At 54.9% G+C, this 25914-nt stretch overlaps 2 protein-coding genes across 7 annotated transcripts; one reads left to right on the top strand and one right to left on the bottom strand.

Moving 5' to 3' along the window:
- Positions 1 to 278: 278 nt before the first annotated feature.
- Positions 279 to 18387, bottom strand: LOC131094977 (zinc finger protein 660-like). Of its 6 annotated transcripts, none has more exons than XR_009115825.1 (4): positions 17893 to 18387; positions 15686 to 15972; positions 13387 to 15029; positions 279 to 2367 (listed from the first exon to the last, which is right to left on the bottom strand). XR_009115825.1 is itself a non-coding variant. In XM_058042575.1 (4 exons), the coding sequence occupies exons 1-4, from the start codon at positions 18385 to 18387 to the stop codon at positions 998 to 1000; spliced, it is 1113 nt and encodes a 370-aa protein (XP_057898558.1). In that variant the 3' UTR covers positions 279 to 997. The 6 variants fall into 6 exon arrangements, 5 of the variants coding, with proteins under 5 accessions (XP_057898558.1, XP_057898562.1, XP_057898559.1 ...); XM_058042575.1 differs by lacking the exon at positions 13387 to 15029 and having other exon boundaries at positions 279 to 1155; positions 1977 to 2367; positions 15904 to 15972; XM_058042579.1 differs by lacking the exon at positions 13387 to 15029 and having other exon boundaries at positions 15904 to 15972; positions 17893 to 17942.
- LOC131094975 (zinc finger protein 501-like) lies at positions 18019 to 24236 on the top strand. The gene is made up of 3 exons (XM_058042572.1): positions 18019 to 18407; positions 19391 to 20904; positions 21091 to 24236. The coding sequence occupies exons 2-3, from the start codon at positions 20724 to 20726 to the stop codon at positions 22353 to 22355; spliced, it is 1446 nt and encodes a 481-aa protein (XP_057898555.1). The 5' UTR covers positions 18019 to 18407; positions 19391 to 20723; the 3' UTR covers positions 22356 to 24236.
- Positions 24237 to 25914: the final 1678 nt, after the last annotated feature.

The following is a 25914-nucleotide window of genomic DNA, read 5'->3' as shown; positions in this document are numbered from 1 at the left end:
CATATACAAGCTATTGCATTGTAGAAAGCTATTTATATCAGGTTATATAGGCACAAAAAATGTATGATTCAGGTTATCTAGGTATATTTATCTAGATATATAAAAAGTCATGATTTAGGTTCTATTGATACCAGGTTATACAGATCTATCAGGTTATACTGATAGAACTCAAGCAACATCATCACTTTGTAACTTTGATCTAAGTTCTGTCAGCATCAGGGCCCTTCCCAAAGGCCTGGAGGTGTTGGACCAGGGGCTGCAGAGATGGATGAGGGATCCCAGGAGTGAGATTTTGGGGATGGGATCCGTGGGGATGGGAATGTCCCGGGGCAGAGTCACACGTGAGCCAGGTGTGCAGGGCAGGACCTTGCCCTGACCCCAAGCACTGTCCCAGCTGCAGGATCTGCTTCCCATCAGCCTCTTCCTCCTGCAGCCCCAGCCCAGCTTGGTGCTGAACAAAGGGGCTGGGCCGGGGTCATCCCCTGGTGGAGGCTGTGCACTCCCTGTGCCCCCTCCCCAAATTCCCTCCTGGGGGAGCAGGAGCTGGGGCAGGAGCCCTGTGGGGAGGGACAAGGGGGTGACACCAGGATGGGAGGGTCACACACGGCCCAGGGGGATCCCCCCTCACTCCCAGGGTGCCAGGAAGACAAACCCCTACATGGAGCCCCTGTCCCCCAGCAGCACCTTGTGGGCAGGGTCTGGTGGCAGCTCTGGGGGCCTGGGGGGTCATGACTGCCTAAAACCCCCTCCCAGCCCCCTCAAACCACCCCACAGATCTCTGCTCACTCCCCAAACCACTCCATGCAACAGAAATGGCCCCAAGATCATCAAAACTCTTTTCCACCCCTCCAAAGACCCACTCAAATTCTTTCCAAGCTGCACAGCCCTTCCAGAACTCCCAAAACTCCCCCACAGGCCCCTCAAAAGCCCCCTACACCCTCCCAGCACCAGAAATGCCCCCAAGAGCCACCAAAAGCCCCTTCCAATCCCCTCAGGATCACCTAAATCTTTTCCCTGCCCCCCATGGCACTGACCAGGGGAGGTCTGTGCACAGCAACATCCACAGCTGGGAGCAGCTCAGGCACTTCATCACCGTATTAGGCACTTCCATCCCTTTGGGCTCTTCCCAGAGGCCTGCAGATGTTGGAGAGGGGACTGCAGGGAGGGATGAGGGATGCCAAGGGTGGGGTTTTGGGCACAGGAGGAGGGGCTGTGTGAGCCACTTGCTCGGGGGTCCATCTGGAGGCCCCCCTGGTGGTCCCGGGCCCCAGGCTGCAGAGCTGTCACCACCTCCTACTTGGGGTGGTGGCTCTGGGGGGACCTCTGCTTCTTGGGGCTCTTCCTGCAGCCAGAGAACTTGGAGGGACCCTCCTCTGGCTGGGTCCTCCAGGTGTTCCATGAGCTTTGCTCCATGAGCTCCTACTGGAAGTGACTGGGCTCTCCTGGGATCATACGGAGATCATACTGGGAGTGACTGGGAATGACTCCGAGCATGCTGAAGGCAACTGGGATATACTGGGAGTGTCTGTAACCCTATTGGGAGTGACAGAGACCACACTGGGAACAACAGGGACCATGCTGGAGACAACAGGGACCATGCTGGAGGCAACTGGGAGCAAGTGGGAGTGACTGGGTCTACACTGAGGGCAACTGGGCATGACTGGGACCCTGGTGGAAGAGACTGGGATCATACAGGGAGTGACTGGGACTATACTGGAGGCCACTGGTATCACCCTGGGAGCAACAGGGAGCAGTTGGAGCCATGCTGAGGGCAACAGGGATCATACTGGGAGTGACTGGGCTCTGGGAAGCACAGGATGGTGAGGAGCAGGAGGACAGCTCCCATCCCAGCCCCACAGATAACCCCTATTGCTGTGGATCCCCCCAGCCCCTGGCTCCCCCAGCTCAGCCTTGCTCTGGCTGTTCTGGACTTGCAGCAGCTCCGGGTCAGTGGGGGATGTGCTGGGTGCACTCACCAGGCTGGCTCTGGGACTCCCAATATTCTGGCTCAAATCTGCCCCTGCTCAAAGGGGGTCCCAGCCAGGTGCATGCAAAGGTGGGTGAGGAGGCTGGAGCACTGCCTGAAGCTCTTCCCACATTCCAAGCACTTGTAGGGCTTCTCCCTGCCATGAAGGTGCTCAGGAACCACCAGCTCCAAGCTGCATCTGGATCTCCGGCTGCTTTCCCAGCACAGGGTGGGTCTTTCCTCCTCACGGCTTCCTGGGCTGGTTTGCAGCCCCTCTTCATGTGGAATCTCCAGGGCTTTTTGTCCCCATTGAATTCCTGCACTGTCAAGCCTCTCAGAACAGCCTCTTCCATGAGGTTCTGCTGTGGGGATTTGTCCTCCCTGGTCTCCATCCTCAGCTCCTTGTATGGGGGAGGAAGGACAAGGAGAGAAAGGAACAAGAAAAAGGAGGGAAGTGGCGGAAGGAAGTGACGGAAGGAAGTGGCAGAAGGAAGGAAGGAAGTGGCGGAAGGAAGTGGCAGAAGGAAGGAAGGAAGTGGCGGAAGGAAGGAAGTGGCGGAAGGAACTGGCAGAAGGAAGGAAGGAAGTGGCGGAAGGAAGGAAGGAAGTGGCGGAGGGAAGGAAGTGGTGGAAGGAAGGAAGTGGCGGAAGGAAGTGGCGGAAGGAAGTGGCGGAAGGAAGGAAGGAAGTGGCGGAAGGAAGGAAGTGGCGGAAGGAAGGAAGTGGCGGAAGTGGCGGAAGGAAGGAAGGAAGTGGCGGAAGGAAGGAAGGAAGGAAGGAAGTGGCGGAAGGAAGGAAGGAAGTGGCGGAAGGAAGTGGCGGAAGGAAGGAAGTGGCGGAAGGAAGTGGCGGAAGGAAGGAAGGAAGTGGCGGAAGGAAGGAAGGAAGTGGCGGAAGGAAGGAAGGAAGTGGCGGAAGGAAGGAAGGAAGGAAGGAAGGAAGGAAGGAAGGAAGGAAGGAAGGAAGGAAGGAAGGAAGGAAGGAAGGAAGGAAGGAAGGAAGGAAGGAAGGAAGGAAGGAAGGAAGGAAGTGGCGGAAGGAAGGAAGTGGCGGAAGGAAGTGGCGGAAGGAAGTGGCGGAAGTGGCGGAAGGAAGTGGCGGAAGGAAGTGGCGGAAGGAAGTGGCGGAAGGAAGTGGCGGAAGGAAGTGGCGGAAGGAAGTGGCGGAAGGAAGTGGCGGAAGGAAGGAAGGAAGGAAGGAAGTGGCGGAAGGAAGGAAGTGGCGGAAGGAAGGAAGTGGCGGAAGGAAGGAAGGAAGGAAGGAAGGAAGGAAGGAAGGAAGGAAGGAAGGAAGGAAGGAAGGAAGGAAGGAAGGAAGGAAGGAAGGAAGGAAGGAAGGAAGGAAGTGGCGGAAGGAAGGAAGTGGCGGAAGGAAGTGGCGGAAGGAAGGAAGTGGCGGAAGGAAGGAAGTGGCGGAATGAAGTGGCGGAAGGAAGGAAGGAAGTGGCGGAAGGAAGTGGCGGAAGGAAGGAAGTGGCGGAAGTGGCGGAAGGAAGTGGCGGAAGTGGCGGAAGTGGCGGAAGTGGCGGAAGTGGCGGAAGTGGCGGAAGTGGCGGAAGGAAGGAAGGAAGGAAGGAAGGAAGGAAGGAAGGAAGGAAGGAAGTGGCGGAGGGAAGGAAGTGGCGGAAGGAAGGAAGTGGCGGAAGGAAGGAAGTGGCGGAAGGAAGTGGAGGAAGGAAGTGGCGGAAGGAAGGAAGTGGCGGAAGGAAGGAAGTGGCGGAAGGAAGTGGCGGAAGGAAGTGGCGGAAGGAAGGAAGTGGCGGAAGGAAGTGGCGGAAGGAAGGAAGTGGCGGAAGGAAGGAAGTGGCGGAAGGAAGTGGCGGAAGGAAGTGGCGGAAGGAAGGAAGGAAGTGGCGGAAGGAAGTGGCGGAAGGAAGTGGCGGAAGGAAGTGGCGGAAGGAAGTGGCGGAAGGAAGTGGCGGAAGGAAGGAAGGAAGGAAGGAAGGAAGGAAGGAAGGAAGGAAGGAAGGAAGGAAGGAAGGAAGGAAGGAAGGAAGGAAGGAAGGAAGGAAGGAAGGAAGGAAGGAAGGAAGGAAGGAAGGAAGGAAGGAAGGAAGTGGCGGAAGGAAGGAAGTGGCGGAAGGAAGTGGCGGAAGGAAGGAAGTGGCGGAAGGAAGGAAGTGGCGGAAGGAAGTGGCGGAAGGAAGTGGCGGAAGGAAGTGGCGGAAGGAAGTGGCGGAAGGAAGGAAGTGGCGGAAGGAAGGAAGTGGCGGAAGGAAGGAAGGAAGGAAGGAAGGAAGGAAGGAAGGAAGGAAGGAAGGAAGGAAGGAAGGAAGGAAGGAAGGAAGGAAGGAAGGAAGGAAGGAAGGAAGGAAGGAAGGAAGGAAGGAAGGAAGGAAGGAAGGAAGGAAGGAAGGAAGGAAGGAAGTGGCGGAAGGAAGGAAGGAAGGAAGGAAGTGGCGGAAGGAAGGAAGGAAGGAAGTGGCGGAAGGAAGGAAGGAAGGAAGGAAGGAAGTGGCGGAAGGAAGGAAGGAAGGAAGGAAGGAAGGAAGGAAGGAAGGAAGGAAGGAAGGAAGGAAGGAAGGAAGGAAGGAAGGAAGGAAGGAAGGAAGGAAGGAAGGAAGGAAGGAAGGAAGTGGCGGAAGGAAGGAAGGAAGGAAGGAAGGAAGGAAGGAAGGAAGGAAGGAAGGAAGGAAGGAAGGAAGGAAGGAAGGAAGGAAGGAAGGAAGGAAGGAAGGAAGGAAGGAAGGAAGGAAGGAAGGAAGGAAGTGGCGGAAGGAAGGAAGGAAGGAAGGAAGGAAGTGGCGGAAGGAAGGAAGGAAGGAAGGAAGTGGCGGAAGGAAGGAAGTGGCGGAAGGAAGGAAGTGGCGGAAGGAAGGAAGGAAGGAAGTGGCGGAAGGAAGGAAGTGGCGGAAGGAAGGAAGTGGCGGAAGGAAGGAAGTGGCGGAAGGAAGGAAGTGGCGGAAGGAAGGAAGGAAGGAAGGAAGGAAGGAAGGAAGGAAGGAAGGAAGGAAGGAAGGAAGGAAGGAAGGAAGGAAGGAAGGAAGGAAGGAAGGAAGGAAGGAAGGAAGGAAGGAAGGAAGGAAGGAAGGAAGGAAGGAAGGAAGGAAGGAAGGAAGAAGTGGCGGAAGGAAGGAAGGAAGGAAGGAAGTGGCGGAAGGAAGGAAGTGGCGGAAGGAAGGAAGTGGCGGAAGGAAGTGGCGGAAGGAAGTGGCGGAAGGAAGTGGCGGAAGGAAGTGGCGGAAGGAAGGAAGGAAGTGGCGGAAGGAAGGAAGTGGCGGAAGGAAGTGGCGGAAGGAAGTGGCGGAAGGAAGTGGCGGAAGGAAGGAAGGAAGGAAGGAAGGAAGGAAGGAAGGAAGGAAGGAAGGAAGGAAGGAAGGAAGGAAGGAAGGAAGGAAGGAAGGAAGGAAGGAAGGAAGGAAGGAAGGAAGGAAGGAAGGAAGGAAGGAAGGAAGTGGCGGAAGGAAGGAAGTGGCGGAAGGAAGGAAGGAAGTGGCGGAAGGAAGGAAGGAAGTGGCGGAAGGAAGTGGCGGAAGGAAGTGGCGGAAGGAAGGAAGGAAGGAAGGAAGGAAGTGGCGGAAGGAAGTGGCGGAAGGAAGTGGCGGAAGGAAGGAAGGAAGTGGCGGAAGGAAGGAAGGAAGGAAGTGGCGGAAGGAAGGAAGGAAGGAAGTGGCGGAAGGAAGGAAGTGGCGGAAGGAAGGAAGTGGCGGAAGGAAGGAAGGAAGGAAGTGGCGGAAGGAAGGAAGTGGCGGAAGGAAGGAAGTGGCGGAAGGAAGGAAGGAAGTGGCGGAAGGAAGTGGCGGAAGGAAGTGGCGGAAGGAAGGAAGGAAGGAAGGAAGGAAGGAAGGAAGGAAGGAAGGAAGGAAGGAAGGAAGGAAGGAAGGAAGGAAGGAAGGAAGGAAGGAAGGAAGGAAGGAAGGAAGGAAGGAAGGAAGGAAGGAAGTGGCGGAAGGAAGTGGCGGAAGGAAGTGGCGGAAGGAAGTGGCGGAAGGAAGTGGCGGAAGGAAGGAAGGAAGGAAGGAAGGAAGGAAGTGGCGGAAGGAAGGAAGTGGCGGAAGGAAGGAAGTGGCGGAAGGAAGGAAGTGGCGGAAGGAAGTGGCGGAAGGAAGGAAGGAAGGAAGGAAGGAAGGAAGGAAGGAAGGAAGGAAGGAAGGAAGGAAGGAAGGAAGGAAGGAAGGAAGGAAGGAAGGAAGGAAGGAAGGAAGGAAGGAAGGAAGGAAGGAAGGAAGGAAGGAAGGAAGGAAGGAAGTGGCGGAAGGAAGGAAGTGGCGGAAGGAAGTGGCGGAAGGAAGGAAGGAAGTGGCGGAAGGAAGGAAGTGGCGGAAGGAAGTGGCGGAAGGAAGTGGCGGAAGGAAGTGGCGGAAGGAAGTGGCGGAAGGAAGTGGCGGAAGGAAGGAAGGAAGGAAGGAAGGAAGGAAGGAAGGAAGGAAGGAAGGAAGGAAGGAAGGAAGGAAGGAAGGAAGGAAGGAAGGAAGGAAGGAAGGAAGGAAGGAAGGAAGGAAGGAAGGAAGTGGCGGAAGGAAGAAAGGAAGGAAGGAAGGGGCGGAAGGAAGTGGCGGAAGGAAGTGGCGGAAGGAAGGAAGTGGCGGAAGGAAGGAAGTGGCGGAAGGAAGGAAGGAAGGAAGTGGCGGAAGGAAGGAAGGAAGTGGCGGAAGGAAGGAAGGAAGGAAGGAAGGAAGGAAGGAAGGAAGGAAGGAAGGAAGGAAGGAAGGAAGGAAGGAAGGAAGGAAGGAAGGAAGGAAGGAAGGAAGGAAGTGGCGGAAGGAAGGAAGGAAGTGGCGGAAGGAAGTGGCGGAAGGAAGGAAGTGGCGGAAGGAAGGAAGTGGCGGAAGGAAGGAAGGAAGGAAGGAAGTGGCGGAAGGAAGGAAGGAAGGAAGTGGCGGAAGGAAGGAAGTGGCGGAAGGAAGGAAGTGGCGGAAGGAAGTGGCGGAAGGAAGGAAGTGGCGGAAGGAAGGAAGGAAGTGGCGGAAGGAAGGAAGGAAGTGGCGGAAGGAAGGAAGGAAGTGGCGGAAGGAAGTGGCGGAAGGAAGTGGCGGAAGGAAGGAAGGAAGGAAGGAAGGAAGGAAGGAAGGAAGGAAGGAAGTGGCGGAAGGAAGTGGCGGAAGGAAGTGGCGGAAGGAAGGAAGGAAGTGGCGGAAGGAAGGAAGGAAGTGGCGGAAGGAAGGAAGGAAGGAAGTGGCGGAAGGAAGGAAGGAAGTGGCGGAAGGAAGGAAGGAAGGAAGTGGCGGAAGGAAGGAAGGAAGGAAGTGGCGGAAGGAAGGAAGTGGCGGAAGGAAGGAAGTGGCGGAAGGAAGGAAGGAAGGAAGTGGCGGAAGGAAGGAAGTGGCGGAAGGAAGGAAGTGGCGGAAGGAAGGAAGTGGCGGAAGGAAGGAAGGAAGGAAGGAAGGAAGGAAGGAAGGAAGGAAGGAAGGAAGGAAGGAAGGAAGGAAGGAAGGAAGGAAGGAAGGAAGGAAGGAAGGAAGGAAGGAAGGAAGGAAGTGGCGGAAGGAAGTGGCGGAAGGAAGTGGCGGAAGGAAGTGGCGGAAGGAAGTGGCGGAAGGAAGGAAGGAAGGAAGGAAGGAAGGAAGGAAGGAAGGAAGGAAGGAAGGAAGGAAGGAAGGAAGGAAGGAAGGAAGGAAGGAAGGAAGGAAGGAAGGAAGGAAGGAAGGAAGGAAGGAAGGAAGGAAGGAAGGAAGGAAGGAAGGAAGTGGCGGAAGGAAGGAAGGAAGGAAGGAAGTGGCGGAAGGAAGGAAGTGGCGGAAGGAAGGAAGTGGCGGAAGGAAGTGGCGGAAGGAAGGAAGGAAGTGGCGGAAGGAAGGAAGGAAGGAAGTGGCGGAAGGAAGGAAGTGGCGGAAGGAAGGAAGTGGCGGAAGGAAGTGGCGGAAGGAAGTGGCGGAAGGAAGTGGCGGAAGGAAGTGGCGGAAGGAAGGAAGGAAGGAAGGAAGGAAGGAAGGAAGGAAGGAAGGAAGGAAGGAAGGAAGGAAGGAAGGAAGGAAGGAAGGAAGGAAGGAAGGAAGGAAGGAAGGAAGGAAGGAAGGAAGGAAGGAAGTGGCGGAAGGAAGGAAGGAAGGAAGGAAGTGGCGGAAGGAAGTGGCGGAAGGAAGTGGCGGAAGGAAGTGGCGGAAGGAAGTGGCGGAAGGAAGTGGCGGAAGGAAGTGGCGGAAGGAAGGAAGGAAGGAAGGAAGGAAGGAAGGAAGGAAGGAAGGAAGGAAGGAAGGAAGGAAGGAAGGAAGGAAGGAAGGAAGGAAGGAAGGAAGGAAGGAAGGAAGGAAGGAAGGAAGGAAGGAAGGAAGGAAGGAAGGAAGGAAGTGGCGGAAGGAAGTGGCGGAAGGAAGTGGCGGAAGGAAGGAAGTGGCGGAAGGAAGGAAGTGGCGGAAGGAAGGAAGGAAGGAAGTGGCGGAAGGAAGGAAGTGGCGGAAGGAAGGAAGTGGCGGAAGGAAGTGGCGGAAGGAAGGAAGGAAGTGGCGGAAGGAAGGAAGTGGCGGAAGGAAGGAAGGAAGGAAGGAAGTGGCGGAAGGAAGGAAGGAAGTGGCGGAAGGAAGGAAGGAAGTGGCGGAAGGAAGGAAGGAAGGAAGGAAGGAAGGAAGGAAGGAAGGAAGGAAGGAAGGAAGGAAGGAAGGAAGGAAGGAAGGAAGGAAGGAAGGAAGGAAGGAAGGAAGGAAGGAAGGAAGGAAGGAAGGAAGGAAGGAAGGAAGGAAGGAAGGAAGTGGCGGAAGGAAGTGGCGGAAGGAAGGAAGGAAGGAAGGAAGGAAGGAAGGAAGGAAGGAAGGAAGGAAGGAAGGAAGGAAGGAAGGAAGTAAGTGGCGGAAGGAAGGAAGGAAGTGGCGGAAGGAAGGAAGTGGCGGAAGGAAGTGGCGGAAGGAAGGAAGTGGCGGAAGGAAGGAAGTGGCGGAAGGAAGGAAGGAAGTGGCGGAAGGAAGGAAGTGGCGGAAGGAAGTGGCGGAAGGAAGGAAGGAAGTGGCGGAAGGAAGGAAGTGGCGGAAGGAAGGAAGTGGCGGAAGGAAGGAAGGAAGTGGCGGAAGGAAGGAAGGAAGGAAGGAAGGAAGGAAGGAAGGAAGGAAGGAAGGAAGGAAGGAAGGAAGGAAGGAAGGAAGGAAGGAAGGAAGGAAGGAAGGAAGGAAGGAAGGAAGGAAGGAAGGAAGGAAGGAAGGAAGGAAGGAAGGAAGGAAGGAAGGAAGTGGCGGAAGGAAGTGGCGGAAGGAAGGAAGGAAGTGGCGGAAGGAAGTGGCGGAAGGAAGTGGCGGAAGGAAGGAAGGAAGTGGCGGAAGGAAGTGGCGGAAGGAAGTGGCGGAAGGAAGGAAGGAAGGAAGTGGCGGAAGGAAGTGGCGGAAGGAAGTGGCGGTGGCGGAAGGAAGTGGCGGAAGGAAGGAAGGAAGGAAGGAAGGAAGGAAGGAAGGAAGGAAGGAAGGAAGGAAGGAAGGAAGGAAGGAAGGAAGGAAGGAAGGAAGGAAGGAAGGAAGGAAGGAAGGAAGGAAGGAAGGAAGGAAGGAAGGAAGGAAGGAAGTGGCGGAAGGAAGTGGCGGAAGGAAGGAAGGAAGGAAGGAAGGAAGGAAGGAAGGAAGGAAGGAAGGAAGGAAGGAAGGAAGGAAGGAAGGAAGGAAGGAAGGAAGGAAGGAAGGAAGGAAGGAAGGAAGGAAGGAAGGAAGGAAGGAAGGAAGGAAGGAAGGAAGGAAGGAAGGAAGGAAGGAAGTGGCGGAAGGAAGGAAGGAAGGAAGTGGCGGAAGGAAGGAAGGAAGTGGCGGAAGGAAGGAAGTGGCGGAAGGAAGTGGCGGAAGGAAGGAAGGAAGGAAGGAAGGAAGGAAGGAAGGAAGGAAGGAAGGAAGGAAGGAAGGAAGGAAGGAAGGAAGGAAGGAAGGAAGGAAGAGGCGGAAGGAAGGAAGGAAGTGGCGGAAGGAAGGAAGGAAGTGGCGGAAGGAAGGAAGTGGCGGAAGGAAGGAAGTGGCGGAAGGAAGGAAGGAAGGAAGGAAGGAAGGAAGGAAGGAAGGAAGGAAGGAAGGAAGGAAGGAAGGAAGGAAGGAAGGAAGGAAGGAAGGAAGGAAGGAAGGAAGTGGCGGAAGGAAGTGGCGGAAGGAAGTGGCGGAAGGAAGGAAGGAAGTGGCGGAAGGAAGTGGCGGAAGGAAGTGGCGGAAGGAAGTGGCGGAAGGAAGGAAGGAAGTGGCGGAAGGAAGGAAGGAAGTGGCGGAAGGAAGGAAGGAAGTGGCGGAAGGAAGGAAGGAAGGAAGGAAGGAAGGAAGGAAGGAAGGAAGGAAGGAAGGAAGGAAGGAAGGAAGGAAGGAAGGAAGGAAGGAAGGAAGGAAGGAAGGAAGGAAGGAAGGAAGGAAGGAAGGAAGGAAGGAAGGAAGGAAGGAAGGAAGGAAGGAAGGAAGGAAGGAAGGAAGTGGCGGAAGGAAGGAAGTGGCGGAAGGAAGGAAGTGGCGGAAGGAAGGAAGTGGCGGAAGGAAGGAAGTGGCGGAAGGAAGGAAGGAAGGAAGGAAGGAAGGAAGGAAGGAAGGAAGGAAGGAAGGAAGGAAGGAAGGAAGGAAGGAAGGAAGGAAGGAAGGAAGGAAGGAAGGAAGGAAGGAAGGAAGTGGCGGAAGGAAGGAAGTGGCGGAAGGAAGTGGCGGAAGGAAGGAAGTGGCGGAAGGAAGGAAGGAAGTGGCGGAAGGAAGGAAGGAAGTGGCGGAAGGAAGTGGCGGAAGGAAGTGGCGGAAGGAAGGAAGGAAGGAAGGAAGGAAGGAAGGAAGGAAGGAAGGAAGGAAGGAAGGAAGGAAGGAAGGAAGGAAGGAAGGAAGGAAGGAAGGAAGGAAGGAAGGAAGGAAGGAAGGAAGGAAGGAAGGAAGGAAGGAAGGAAGGAAGGAAGGAAGGAAGTGGCGGAAGGAAGTGGCGGAAGGAAGGAAGGAAGGAAGGAAGGAAGTGGCGGAAGGAAGGAAGGAAGAGGCGGAAGGAAGGAAGGAAGTGGCGGAAGGAAGGAAGGAAGTGGCGGAAGGAAGGAAGGAAGTGGCGGAAGGAAGGAAGGAAGTGGCGGAAGGAAGGAAGTGGCGGAAGGAAGTGGCGGAAGGAAGGAAGGAAGGAAGGAAGGAAGGAAGGAAGGAAGGAAGGAAGGAAGGAAGGAAGGAAGGAAGGAAGGAAGGAAGGAAGGAAGGAAGGAAGGAAGGAAGGAAGGAAGGAAGGAAGGAAGGAAGGAAGTGGCGGAAGGAAGGAAGTGGCGGAAGGAAGTGGCGGAAGGAAGTGGCGGAAGGAAGGAAGTGGCGGAAGGAAGGAAGTGGCGGAAGGAAGGAAGGAAGTGGCGGAAGGAAGTGGCGGAAGGAAGGAAGTGGCGGAAGGAAGGAAGTGGCGGAAGGAAGGAAGTGGCGGAAGGAAGGAAGGAAGGAAGGAAGTGGCGGAAGGAAGTGGCGGAAGGAAGGAAGGAAGTGGCGGAAGGAAGGAAGGAAGGAAGTGGCGGAAGGAAGTGGCGGAAGGAAGTGGCGGAAGGAAGTGGCGGAAGGAAGGAAGGAAGGAAGGAAGGAAGGAAGGAAGGAAGGAAGGAAGGAAGGAAGGAAGGAAGGAAGGAAGGAAGGAAGGAAGGAAGGAAGGAAGGAAGGAAGGAAGGAAGGAAGGAAGGAAGGAAGGAAGTGGCGGAAGGAAGTGGCGGAAGTGGCGGAAGTGGCGGAAGGAAGTGGCGGAAGGAAGTGGCGGAAGGAAGTGGCGGAAGTGGCGGAAGTGGCGGAAGTGGCGGAAGGAAGGAAGGAAGGAAGGAAGGAAGGAAGGAAGGAAGGAAGGAAGGAAGGAAGTGGCGGAAGGAAGTGGCGGAAGGAAGGAAGGAAGTGGCGGAAGGAAGGAAGTGGCGGAAGGAAGTGGCGGAAGGAAGGAAGGAAGTGGCGGAAGGAAGGAAGTGGCGGAAGGAAGGAAGTGGCGGAAGGAAGGAAGGAAGTGGCGGAAGGAAGTGGCGGAAGGAAGTGGCGGAAGGAAGTGGCGGAAGGAAGGAAGTGGCGGAAGGAAGTGGCGGAAGGAAGGAAGTGGCGGAAGGAAGGAAGTGGCGGAAGGAAGGAAGTGGCGGAAGGAAGGAAGGAAGGAAGGAAGGAAGGAAGGAAGGAAGGAAGGAAGGAAGGAAGGAAGGAAGGAAGGAAGGAAGGAAGGAAGGAAGGAAGGAAGGAAGGAAGGAAGGAAGGAAGGAAGGAAGGAAGGAAGGAAGTGGCGGAAGGAAGTGGCGGAAGGAAGTGGCGGAAGGAAGTGGCGGAAGTGGCGGAAGTGGCGGAAGTGGCGGAAGGAAGTGGCGGAAGGAAGTGGCGGAAGTGGCGGAAGTGGCGGAAGTGGCGGAAGTGGCGGAAGGAAGGAAGGAAGGAAGGAAGGAAGGAAGGAAGGAAGGAAGGAAGGAAGGAAGGAAGGAAGGAAGGAAGGAAGGAAGGAAGGAAGTGGCGGAAGGAAGGAAGGAAGTGGCGGAAGGAAGGAAGTGGCGGAAGGAAGGAAGGAAGGAAGGAAGGAAGGAAGGAAGGAAGGAAGGAAGGAAGGAAGGAAGGAAGGAAGGAAGGAAGGAAGGAAGGAAGGAAGGAAGGAAGGAAGGAAGGAAGGAAGGAAGGAAGGAAGGAAGGAAGGAAGGAAGGAAGTGGCGGAAGGAAGTGGCGGAAGGAAGTGGCGGAAGGAAGGAAGGAAAGTGGCGGAAGGAAGTGGCGGAAGGAAGGAAGGAAGTGGCGGAAGGAAGTGGCGGAAGGAAGTGGCGGAAGGAAGTGGCGGAAGGAAGGAAGGAAGGAAGGAAGGAAGGAAGGAAGGAAGGAAGGAAGGAAGGAAGGAAGGAAGGAAGGAAGGAAGGAAGGAAGGAAGGAAGGAAGGAAGGAAGGAAGGAAGTGGCAGAAGGAAGTGGCGGAAGGAAGGAAGTGGCGGAAGGAAGTGGCGGAAGGAAGTGGCGGAAGGAAGTGGCGGAAGGAAGGAAGGAAGTGGCGGAAGGAAGGAAGTGGCGGAAGGAAGGAAGGAAGTGGCGGAAGGAAGTGGCGGAAGGAAGTGGCGGAAGGAAGTGGCGGAAGGAAGTGGCGGAAGGAAGGAAGGAAGGAAGGAAGGAAGTGGCGGAAGGAAGGAAGGAAGGAAGGAAGGAAGGAAGGAAGTGGCGGAAGGAAGGAAGGAAGGAAGGAAGGAAGTGGCGGAAGGAAGGAAGGAAGTGGCGGAAGGAAGGAAGGAAGGAAGTGGCGGAAGGAAGGAAGTGGCGGAAGGAAGTGGCGGAAGGAAGTGGCGGAAGGAAGTGGCGGAAGGAAGGAAGGAAGGAAGGAAGGAAGGAAGGAAGGAAGGAAGGAAGGAAGGAAGGAAGGAAGGAAGGAAGGAAGGAAGGAAGGAAGGAAGGAAGGAAGGAAGGAAGGAAGGAAGGAAGGAAGGAAGGAAGGAAGGAAGGAAGGAAGGAAGGAAGGAAGGAAGGAAGGAAGGAAATTTATTACAGGGAAAGAGAAAGGGATTTCTCCAATCCAGTTCTGGCAGGACAGCGTTGGCAGCAGGGTTGCCCTGCTGGGCTGGGAGATGGAGCAGGAGAGAGGGGGAAAGGGGCACTAACTTCTTCCTCACCTGCCTGGGGCTGCCAGGGCATCTTCATCTTCCTCATGGTCTCCTCCTCCATCAGGTCAAACTGGGAACTGAAATTCCTTTTCTGGGGAAAAAACAAGGTGTGAGTGTGTTGCCTTGGGTGTTCCTCCTGCCCAATTCCATCTCCAGAAGTCACCAGGTATCTGGTGTCCATAAAAACCTCCAGACCACCAAGGTTCAGCCACCCTCATAAAAACCCAAACCACCAGGATTCACGAAACAACCATTCACCCAGGAGTTCCCCCCACTCTGGTCTCTCCACTTTGGGGTTCAGGGGTCCCTCCTGCCTGGCCTTCTACAGCTCCAGTGTGTATTTGCGTCCCCTCTCTCTGGGCTGCAGGGGCTCCTGGCAATCCCAGAGGTTCCCTTCCCTGGGTCCCAGGTGGGTGTCGGAGGGGCTCGAGGGGTACCAGCTGTGCGGGGTCCCCGTTTCAGGGCCCCAGGGTACCCATGGGTCTCTCTTGTCCATGGTCCCAACATCTCCAGGCTGCAGAGGGTCCCCCCAATCCAGGCTCCACATTCCAGGCTCCCGGGGTCCCCCCTTATCGGGATGTCCGACCCCGCAGGCTGCAGAGGCTCCCCCAGCTCCGGTGCCACCCAGGCACTGTGGATTCTGCCGCAAGGCTGAATATTCAGTTCATGGAATCTTTGTTATCTCTGCTTACATGTGCAAAACCAGCTGCTGCTGAGACAATCCTAGCTCCGACTGAAGGCTTCCCACCCAAAATGCTGCATTCAGTTCTGACACACCATTAAGAAATCCAAGAGCAGAACTGAACACTGATTACAGAATCTTGCAAAATCCCATACCAGAACATTTTGTCATAAAATCACAAATATTAACAGGTGCTGAGAAAGTCAGCAACATTACAAAACAAGGTTTCAATACTGGGACTAGAAGAGTTCTGGCAATGCATTTGATTGGAATGAGCCCTCTCTTTCTGACATGTGAGCAATGCCATCGAATTTCCCAAACCAGGGAAATGGGGAGCTCTGGCAGCAGCAGCTTCACACACAGCAATGACACAGAACAGGGCAGGGCAAGAGGCTGGAAAAATGATAACTTCTACTTGCAATTAAGAACTCTTGTTTCAAATTCTACTATAGACACTCTTAATATAGAGTCAAAAAGATTAAAAAATACTAGTAATAACTGTAAAATTAAGAGCAAAAGTAGCCAAAATAGCAATAATAAGAATGAATAATGATAATAAAATCCTATCACACTTATACTAGGTTTGCATGGCCAGGTTTGGTAAGAGGTGGCTCTAGGAGCACCTTCTGTGAGAGGATGATGGAAGCAGCTGCTTCTCCATGTCCCAAAAAGGCAATTCCAGGCAGCTCCAGGACAGACCAGCCGCTGGCCAAGGTTGGGCCCGTTAGAAATGGTGGTAACACCTTTGGATAAGAGATTTATGAAAATCAGTTATCATGTAGTTGTAGCTGTGACCAGGGTGAGAACATGTGAGAGAGGAACAACTCTGCACACCCCAGGGCAGGGCAGGACAAGGGGCAGGAGCTGCTCCAGGGGCTGGAGCTGATTGCCCTGAGATTCCCTGGGGCAGCCCCTGGGGAGGCAGCTGGGCCCCTGCAGCCCATGGAGGGCACGGAGAGCAGAGATGCACCTGTGTCCAGGTTTAGAGCAAATTTGGGGAAGAATCCCCCAAAGGAGCTCCGGTGGGAAAAGCAGATCCAATCGGCCCCTCCCCCCCAACTGGTCTGGGAGGAAAAAATACCTCCTTGGAGAAAGGTGGAAAAAAACTGTTTATTAAACAATAAGACCAAAACAGTATCAAAACAATGAGACCCCTTGCCACTCTAAAAGAGATGACAAACTGAGAAAACCCCGGGTTCAAGCAGCAGCTCACTCAGTCTCTGATCAGTCCCTCTGGTGCTGGAATTGTTGCAGGCCAGGCCAGGCCCGGTGGGCCACAGCTGCAGCTGCTGGTGCTCTCCTGGGTGTTCAGTCCAGAGCAGTTTCAAGAGGTCCAAAGAAAAAAGGGGAAAAAAAGTCCAGGGAACTTCTTTGCCTCAGCTAGCTAACACTAACTAAAAAGCAAAAGAAGAGCTCTGTCCTGCTGTCTGTCCGTCCACAGACAACACAGTCCAAGAGCAGGAATGTGGAGGAGTGAGTGCAGTGTCTGAAAACAAACTGCGCGCTTCTTCTCTTCCCCCCTTCACTCTCTGTAACACTCTTAAAGGTACAAAACTTATTATTATTCAACATGAACAGAATGAGATGACTGGGGATAAAAGCATCATATAGTCAGCCCAGGACAACCTGCAGCACCTGGAGGAGCCCGTGCTGGAGCAGGGGGTGCCTGAGCAGGGGCTGTGACCCCATGACAAACCTGTGCTGGAGCAGGGACCAGGCAGGGGCCTGCAAACCCATGGAGAGAGGAGCCCATGATGGAGCAGGGTCCTTCCATGTGAGCCCATGGGAGAGTGAGGCACGCTGCAGCAGTTTGTGAAGAGCTGCTGCCCCTGAGATGAACTCACCTTGGAGAAGTTCATGGAGAAGTGTCTCCAGGAGGGACCCCATGGTGCAGCAGGGGAACGACTCCTCTCCTTGAGCAGCAGGAGAAACAACAGGAATGAACTGAGCAGAACCCCCATACCTGTCTGCCTGCACCCACTGGGGGAGGAGGCAGAGCAGGGAGGGAAGGATGGGCAGAAGGTGTTTCTAAAGCTTTATTTTACTTCTCACTATCCTGCTCTGATTGATAGCAATAAATTCAATTAATGTCTCTAATTTTGAACTGTTTTGCCCACGATAGCATTTGCTGAGTGATCTGTCCCAGTCCTTAACTCAACCCATGAAGATTTCATTCTATTTTCTCTCTCCTCTCCATCTCTGGAGGGGAGTGAGAGAGCAGCTTTGGTGGGTGCCTGACATCCATCTCCGCTCCCTGTGATGTCACAGGCCCATGAGTGTCCCAAGTGTGGGAAGAGCTTCTGCCAGAGCTCAGCCTTGACCCAACACCAATGGAGGCACCACTAAGGGCAGCCCTGTGAGTGCCCTGAGTGCGGGAAGAGCTCCGTGCACTGCTCCAGCTCCATCCCCCATGGGACAGTCCACGCTGGATGATCCCCAGTGACCCGAGGTGGGCAGAGCCCCGGTGATCTTTGGTGCTGGTGATCCATTTTGGGAAGACAACTGCCTGGGGGGCTCCAACTCATCCTGGCTCCCTGTACCCTTGATTGTCTTTTAATTTCTCTTTGTCCTTTCAAAAAACCCAAAAACTGGGTAAAAATAAAGATGTTGAACTAAGGCAAGGATGGGGACATGGGGGAATCTTGCAGGGGATGTGGGGGATGCTGGGTTTGAGGGAGCTGAGGGTTCCTGGGAGGGACTTGGGGGTTGCACAGGCCTTTGGGCACCCCAGGCCGAGCAGCTCCAGCTGCACTGGGAGACCCCGGTGGAGGTTCTGGGGCAACTGATCAAGGAGCCCCTGGCCCAGGACTGTCCCCATGTCCCCCTGTCTCAGTTCCCGGTGTCCCCTGTGCAGGATCCCTCTCTCCCTCCCGTTCCCATGTCACCCTGCTCTGGGACACGTTGTGTTCCCATCCCAGTGTGAATCCCACTCCCGGTCTCAATTTCTGTTTCTGTCCCACATTCCCTGTCCTGTTCCTACTCCTGGTCCCAATGCTCCTCTGAGATTTCCATTCCTGTATTCCCTGTCCCGTTCCCATATTCCCATTCCTGGTGCCATTCCAGGTCCCTCTCCCATATTCCTGGTCCTAGTCCTGGTCCCTGTCCATATTCATGTCCTTGTCCCCAGTCCCATATTTCCTGTCCCTGTATCCATGCCCGATACCAGTATTGGTCCCAGTCCCGTATTCCCGGTCCCATTCCTAAGGGCCGCCTCTCCCATGGGGCCCTGAGGGCTGCAGAGCTCGGGCTGGCTGTGCCACACGAACCGTTCAGCCCTGCTGCTGTCCTTGGCCAGCTGCAGAGAGCACAAGGCTTTGGGCATTTCTCAGAGGCCCCCAGGTGGCCGGAGCAGCCCCTCGTGCCAGCAGCCGCTGTGCCTCAGAGCCCTCCCTCACGCTGGGGCCATGCAGGGGCCATGGGCCTGGAGGAGGCTCCTGTTCTTGAGACAGGAGCGAGGCTGCAGCTCCCGCCTTTGGGCCCTGGGCCGCAGCAGCGCAGGGGAGGCCCAGCTGCAGAGCTCACAGCCCCTGCTGGGATTCACTGGGACACTTTGGAGCACCAATCTCCAGCCCATATTCTCCCTGCGGTTGCTGTTTCCATGTTCCCCGTCCCGTTCCCATATTCTCCCCCTTGGTCCTTGTCTCCGTTTGTGGACTCTGTCCCCATCTCTGCTCCCATTCCTGGTCCCTATCTCCTTCCCCAGTCCTGCTCCCTGTCCCCATTCCCGCTCCCTGTCCGCATTTCCAGTCCTATTCACGCTCCCTGTTCCCATTTCCATTCCCGGTCCCCATTCCCGCTCCCTGTCCCCATTCCCGCTGCCGGTCCTCTCTCACCGGACGCCGCCGCCATCGCTCCAGCCTCTCCCGGCCCTCACATAACCGAGCAAACCCCGCGCTGCTCCCACCCACCAATCCCAGCGCGCGACCGCTCCTGTATTTGCATAACCACGCATTCCATCGTGGTTCCGCCCAGCGCCGGCTGCAGCCGCCTCCGGGCGCTGTTTGCTTCCAGTTCCCTCCCAGTGCTCCCAGTAAGAGCGGCACTGGCAGGGAAAGCGCTCCCAGTTCCATCCCCCTGCTCTCAGGATCGCTCCCGGTGCTCCCAGGATCGCTCCCAGTGCCGCGCCTGGGGCAGTTGTTTCGGAACCCGCCCAGGGCAGAGCGCGGCTGCTTCTGGGTGTCGGCACTGCCCGGGCCGGGCTGGGACGGAGGAGGAGCGGGAGGAAGAGGAGGGAGACCGGAACAAGAGAAGGAAGATGAGCATCCCCAACACCACGGGACTCCCCCGCCCGCACGCTCCGGCCGCAGCTCCCCCGGCTCCGGCTGCATCGCCCCCCCGGAACCCGCAGGTGAGCGGGGAGGGGGAGCCCCAAATCCATCGGCGGGGGCGGGGGGGGGGGGCGCTCCGGGAGGATTTTTTTGTGGGACAGGGGATGTTTGGGTCTTGCAGGACCCCAAAGCTGGGCCGGAAATGCCCCTGCAGGGATCTTGGGGGGGGGTCCCACTTTGCGATCGCCCCGGACCGGCAGGGAGGAGGGGATGTCGGGTTTGGGGATCCCCGGGAGAGCCGGGGGGAACGTGGGAGCCCCTGTTATGTTTGCCCAATTATCCCATCATCAAAAAACCCAAACAATATTCGAGGTAGGAGCAATTTTAATTGAATAGTTTAGAAAATATATAAAATTGGATACACTTGAAATATTGACAATATAATTTGATTAAAAGAAGGGATAATTTGGTTCCAATAATAGCGCATAAGTAAAAGATAACCGCAGGGTACAGAGTGCAGGGTTCTGCACCCTTGCCACCTCACGTACAAACTTGCCAAGTGAAGATTCCCCCCTTATATGCCATGTGTCAATGCCATCTCTTCCCATTTTCGATTCATCACGCTTCTACCTCCGCCCTCATCACCTTTACCGTGCATGCTCCACCACTCGTTTTGGTGGTTGCACAAGTCTTTGGGGGTCATTTTTGATGAAGACCTCTCCTCTTCTTCGATGTCCTTCAACTCACCCCTGGGTTACACATGTGCCCCAAGCCATACGATGTAAGCCAAAAGTAACATATTATTACATTTAAGTATCAAAGCAATAAATCTCTTATAGCTGGCTTTTTCCTGAGACCCAACCAGATTTTCCCTTCTTTCTGTTAATTTTTAGTAACTGTTATCTCTTACTTTTTCCTGTCCTTGAACATCTGCAGGGAAGGGGGGGGATGTGGAACCCCTCCTCTCCCTTTCTTTCTTGGCATTACAACTTTTAACTGTTTTATTATTATTTCGAAATATTAATTACTGTATCAATATTGATTACTGTTTCAATTTTGTCAGCATGAATCACACCTATTTACCACAGCCCGGAGCAGGGAGAGCGCAGAGGGACGATCCCGGAGCCGGGGGACAAACCGGCTGCCTGGAGGGGTGCGGGAGGCTGGGGATGAGCGGGCTCTGGGCCCCCTGAGGCTGAAAGGGGCGCTGACTTCTCCAGCTGCACTTGGGCAGCGGGACCATCAAACCCAACATACTCAACCTTGTTTTCCCCCTGTTATAAATGATCAACGAGAAAGCCAAATTTATAAATGGGAAAGATTTTATTTTTGCGACCAGAAATACGGTCCTCTAAAAGCCACAGTCAAAGAGAGCGTCAAGCCCGGGGTCGGCTCTGGGTGAACCTGGACCCGACCTCTATCGCATCGGATCTCCCTCTGTTCACAAATGCCGTCTCCGATGGGGCTGTTTTTTACAGTTTTTTCTGCCCGAGTCAGAGGTGTCCCGATTTCTTGTCACCCCGCATAAGTATGAAGTTTCTTTTTACTGTGCAGGGCTGGACAATTCCTATTTCTTGGGCGGTGGCGGGTGCTGATCATGTCAGGAGAACTCATGTATTCAGATGTATTTTTTTGACTGTTACGCTGGCAGTTTATATACAGACACGAACAGGAGGGGGCTACTGGAAACAGTGTCTTGAGCTTTTATGTTTCCAGCATCAATCTCATTACATTGTTATGACAATGGAGAGGAAAGATGCTACAGCTTGCTGGTCCAGCAGGCAGAAAGCCAAAGAAACTTAGTGTTACAAGATACCCTAAAACAGTCTCAATCTCAGTCTCAGCCAATCACATAGAGCAAAAGCATATTGACAGTAGTTCTATCCAATAATCTGAAGCACACGTAATTCTGGTTAAAACAATAGCGGCCTTTCTCCATCACAATGGCTCGTTTATAAGAGACAATGCACAGAGCTCTATTCATAATTAACCTTCTAAAATATACACTAAATAAACTTGTTGCAACTTAGAAGGCCCATCTACACAGCTCTTATTGTTCTATTTCCCATGTCTTCCCTACAGCTTAGAAAACTTTTCTGCTGCCTTAGCACTGTTCACAAATTTGCTGTCTGAGGCCTGTATTTAACCACCTTCCTAAAACCTTCTGATTTTTATGGATTCCCACATTTGACAACTTTGATTATCTTTATTGATGATACTTATCAAGTATTGATGGTCCTGGGGTGTTCCCGGGTGGTTCCAGGGGAAGCTCATCTCTGCACCAGCCACGTTCTTTTATTTGATAAAGACGCATTCTTTTCCTGCTGCCACCAGGAGTTTCACAACTTCAGTGAGGTAAGCTGTCTCTAGGTTGTCCATGGTCAGAGGCTCCTGTGATGTTTAATTTATTTTACAATTTTATAATTTATTTTGTAATTTACTTTATACATTTTCCCCCTACACATGAATTACTTTACATTACATATTACACCTCCACACCAGGATTTCCCATTCCCAAACTTGGCCCAATGCAGGAGGCCGTGAGGAAGAGGAAGATGTCCCGGGAGCCCCAGGCAGGTGAGGAGGAAGTCAGTGCCCCTTTCCCCCTCTGTCCTGCTCCATCTCCCAGCCCAGCACGGCCCCTGGCTGCAGGACAACCCTGTGGCCAAAGCTGTCCTGCTGGGGTTGCACTGGGGGGATCTCCTTGCCCTTCCCTGTGGCACAGAGGCAAATCCCATCCTCTCCTTGTCCTTCCTCCCCCAGACCAGGAGCTGAGGATGGAGACCAGGGAGGGCAAATCCCCACAGCAGTGCCTCGTGGAAGAGGCCATTTTGAGCGGCTCCACAGTACAGGAATCCAATGGGGAGGAAAAGCCCCAGAGATCCCTCCTGAGGAGGGGCTGCAAATGCAGATCACGGGGATCCAAGGAGGAAAGACCCACCCTGGGCTGGGGAGGCGGCCGGAGCTCGGAGCTGGGGGTCCATGAGCAGCTCCAGGATGAGGAGAATCCCCACAAGTGTTCAGAATGTGGGAAGAGCTTCAAGTTCAGATCCAAGCTGATCCGCCACATGAGAATCCACGTTGGGGAAGGGCCCTACATATGTGGGGAGTGTGGGAAGAGCTTCAGGATGAACTCTGAACTGACCATCCACCAGAGAAACCACACCGGGGAACAGCCCTACGAGTGTGATAAATGCAGGAAGAGGTTTCAGACGAGTTCCTGTCTCGTCAGGCATCAGCGGAGTCACAGAGATGAGAGGCCCTTTTGCTGCCCCCATTGTGCAAAGAGCTTCAAGGACAAGTTTGTCCTTGTCACCCACCTGCGCATCCACAGTGGGGAGAGGCCCTACGAGTGTCCTGAGTGTGGAAAGAGCTTCGCCCAGCACTCCACCCTGACTGCCCACCTGAGGACCCACACAGGGGAACGGCCCTACGAGTGTGCAGAGTGTGGGAAGGGCTTCAGGACGAACTCTGAACTGACCATCCACCAGAGAAGCCACACCGGGGAACATCCCTATGAGTGTGAGGAGTGTGGGCAGAGCTTCCACAAGAGCTGCCACCTGACCCGGCACATGCGAATCCACACAGGGCTGGAACGGCCATACAAGTGTGGGGAGTGTAAGTGTGGGCAGTGTGGGAAGAGCTTGAGGTCGAGGTCTGAACTGATTGTCCACCAGCGGAGCCACACCGGGGAGAGGCCCTTCGAGTGTGGGGAGTGCGGGAAGAGCTTCATGTCAAAGTCCCACCTGGTTGGCCACCAGAGGATCCACACTGGGGAGAGGCCCTTCGAGTGCGATAAATGCAAGAAGACGTTTCCAATCAGCTCCAGTCTCATTCTGCACCAGCAGCTTCACACAGATGAGAGGCCTTTCCGCTGCCTTGACTGCGGGAAGGGCTTCACCCGCAACTGCAATCTCGTCACCCACCGGCACGTCCACACTGGGGAGAGGCCCTACAAGTGTTCTGAGTGTGGGAAGAGCTTCTCAGGGAGGTCTGCCTTGACCAGACACCAACAGAGCCACCACTAAGGGCAGCCTTGTGAGCGCCCCGTGTGCGGGAAGAGCTTCGTGCCCGTGACACCCTTTGTCTTCTGATTTTGGGTCCTTTCCTCCCACTTTGATATGTTTCCCTCTGTTTTGGATCCTTTCCCCCTCTTTTGCGTCCCTTCTCCCTATTTTGGATCCTTTCTCTGTCCTTTGGGTCCTTTCGCTTTTTTGGGTCACTTCCCCCCTATTTAGGGTCTGTTCCCCCCTATTTTGGATCCTTTCCCTATTTCCATCCTTCCTCCCAATTATGGGCATCCTCCCCTTTGACTTTGGCAAATTTTTGGGTGCATCCCACCCTCCAACCCTCTCCCTACCACTTAACCCCTCACCCCCTTCCCCTCAGGTGTGTCCTCAGTTGTGTCCCCAGCCGCCGCTCCACACCACATGGACTCAGTGCTCACCATCCTGGATGCCCTTGAGTCCCCAGTCCAGGACTGTGGATCTCCTTTTCCAGGAGTTCCAGAGCTGGCCTGGCTTCCAGGGGACACCAGTGGCACTGGGGCTCGGGGTGGGTGGCCTGGTGGGGTTGCTGGGACGGGGTTTGGGGTCATCTTGGCACTGACCGAGGGTCTTGTGCACTCTGCAGTAAGGAGTGGCTGGAGAGTATGGGATGGATGGGAGCAGGAGAGGTTGGACCCTGGTCCAGATGGACACGAGACCATGGATCCCACTCTGGATGGACCCTGGTCCAGATGGACACCAGAACCATGGATCCCAGCTGGACACTGGTCTGAACAGCCCCTGGCCCTGCAGCCCCCCAGCCTGGCCATACCCTGGCCCACACTACTGTCCCACACCACTGTCCCACCAGCCCATCCCAGTAGCCCCCAACCCAAAATCTCCCAAAATAAACCCAATTCCAGAACATCAGCTCTACATGGCCCCTGCAGAGCAAGGGGGAAACTGAGGCACGGGCTGGGGGATAACTTTGTGGTGATCGGAGGGGATTTGGGACCCACCCTGGAGACCCCAGAATGAGCACCCACCCCTCAAATTGTCACCACAGCATCCAAGTCCCCCCAGGCGTCACATCAGGGGGACTCGAGGAGCCACTATGACCCTGCAGTCCCTTTGAGAGGTGACCCACAGTGTCCCCTCGGTGTCACCGGTGTGTCCCCAGTGGGAGCAGCGGCATCACTTCCTGGGGCACAGGTAAAGGGGGAGGAGGAGGAGGTGAGGGTGGGGGAGTGCAGGGTCGCACAGCATCCTCGGGGGGGTGGAAGTGGTGAGGGAGACGCCAAAATGTGGTCAACCCCCCTCCTGTAGGATGTGGGTCACCCCTCTCTCTTTGGGGCACTGGTGGCAAACTGGCGGATGGTGGTGACAAAAAGAGCAAGTGCCACTTCTGGGATGTACCAGAAAGGGAGTCCTGTGGTGCCACGAATACCCTCCCCGCAGAGGGGATGACAAAGGGAGAATCAGAGGGGTCTCCAGGGTGTGGGGGAGGGAGGGGAAGTGTGACGGGCGCGCAAAAGAAACAACTCCGGTCCCACACGGGGTGGGAGTGATAGTGGAGCCCTGGAAAAAGTTAAAGATAGAATCTAAAATGTTAAGCTTTGTGTTTTTCCAGATCAACTGCACCTGCATAAGCAGTATGATAAATGATATAATTGTTAGATGTGATGATTGTTTAGTAATTAAATATAATTTTTATATAACCATAAGAAGAATCATGAGAAACTATGTTGGAAATTTAAAGGGGGGCTATGCTTAGCTGAAATCTATGTATACAATAGAACGATATAAGTTTAATAATTAACATGAAAGTTATATAACAATAGAGTATAAAAACATGATCATCTCGGATGTATGGTCGGAATCAGATTTGGGTAATACCCTGATTCCCAGAGCTCTTTAATAAAAAGCACCACATATAATCGCTCCGTGATTATGTGGTTTTGAACGCTAACAGCAGGGCGCCTGTACCCCTGTCAGCCTGTCACCGTGTCACCCTGTCCCTGGCATGGGTGGGGACTGCGAGGGGCTGGCACAGGTCCCCACTGGGTGGGGACCCCCTAGACAGGTAGGAGAACCCAAAAAATTGGGACCCTTGGATTGGGCACCCCAAAAATTGGGACACCTGGATGGTTAGATTTGGAACCCCAAATACTGGGGACCCCCAAGGCGGGGATGCCCACCCCACCATGCCCAAATCCAGCCCCTGGAGTCCCCAAAGCGACTACCCCCATCCCTACCCTCCATCCCACAACCCCAAATCCAGCCCCAAAATTACTCTCTCCATCCCACCATCCCCAAATCCAGCCCCGGGACCCCATAAAATTACTCTCCCCATCTCACCACCCTCAAATTCACCCCCTGAATCCCCAAACTCTACTCCTGCCCCTCCCCAGCTGATGGAGGTGGAAGCCCCCCTGGCTTCCCCCTGAGCCCCCCGCCCGACTGAAGACCTACAAGTGGCGCACTGGGACTGCTGTCACCCCCAGAGGGGACCCCAAAAGGGGTGGGGGGTCCTGGGGAGCCAGCGCTGGGCACAGCTGCAGGGCTGGCCCTGTGCATGGCCTGTCACTGTCACACTGCCACACCCACCGGCATTGCCACCCCATGGCACTCTCACGGTCATGGTGGCACCTCCATGGCCATGTGCCCCTTAGTGTCACCACACCCATAGTGGCACATCCATGGCGTCCTGTCCCTTGGTGTCACCATACCAATGGTGGCATGTCCATAACCACGTGTGCCCTGGCGTCACCACACCCATGGTGGCACCTCCATGGCTTCCTGTCCCCTCGTGTCATGACACCCATGGTGGCATCTCCATAGCCACCTGTACCCTTGTGTCACCACACCCTTTGTGGCAACTCCATTGCCACCTGTGCCCCATCCTGGCACCCCTGGTGGCATGACCAGGCCACCTGTCCCCCTGTCCCCCATCACTGCCACTCCCCCCATGGGTGACAGGGGCACGGGAGGCATCCACACCCTGTTCTGTCCCCTCCCATGGCTGGGGAAGTCACCTGAGGTCCCCCTTACAAGCAGCCAGGAAGGAAGGGCATGGAATTGTCACAGTGTTACATCCCAACGCAGGGAAGACCATCGATAGGATGGGTGGAGGGGAATGCATCACAGGGGAGGAGTCCAATGATGTAGGAGCAGGAACAGGAAAAGGAGAAGGAGGGTCCTGGGCACCATTTTGCAGTGGTAAGGCGAAATTTGGCGCCACTTGGCCTAAGATGGTGGGTCTCCTCACAAGTCCAACACCATCCTGGCTAATAAAACTGGGCAGGGGAAGTGGGTAAGATGGCATGGGAAGGAGGGTTAGGTTAGGGCTCAGGATGGCATGGCCAGCACCATCCTGAGGGAAGGACAGGAGAGGTCGAGAGATGGCAGAAAGCTGTGGCATTCCCACGCCTCTTGGCAGGTTCCATCATTCGACGTTTCCTTAGGGGATGAGGGAGCAGGGATGTGAGGGGAGGAACACAGCAAATGGGGAGACAACTGGAGATCCAAACGTGTAACTTCTCCAAACTTCCCCCTGATTTTTAAACTGAATCATAAATAAAACAAAAAAGAAGATAAAAGT

The sequence above is a fragment of the Melospiza georgiana genome, chromosome 32 (genome assembly GCF_028018845.1).
Source record: "Melospiza georgiana isolate bMelGeo1 chromosome 32, bMelGeo1.pri, whole genome shotgun sequence".
NCBI lineage: Eukaryota > Metazoa > Chordata > Aves > Passeriformes > Passerellidae > Melospiza > Melospiza georgiana.
This window is presented reverse-complemented; position numbering and strand designations above follow the sequence as displayed.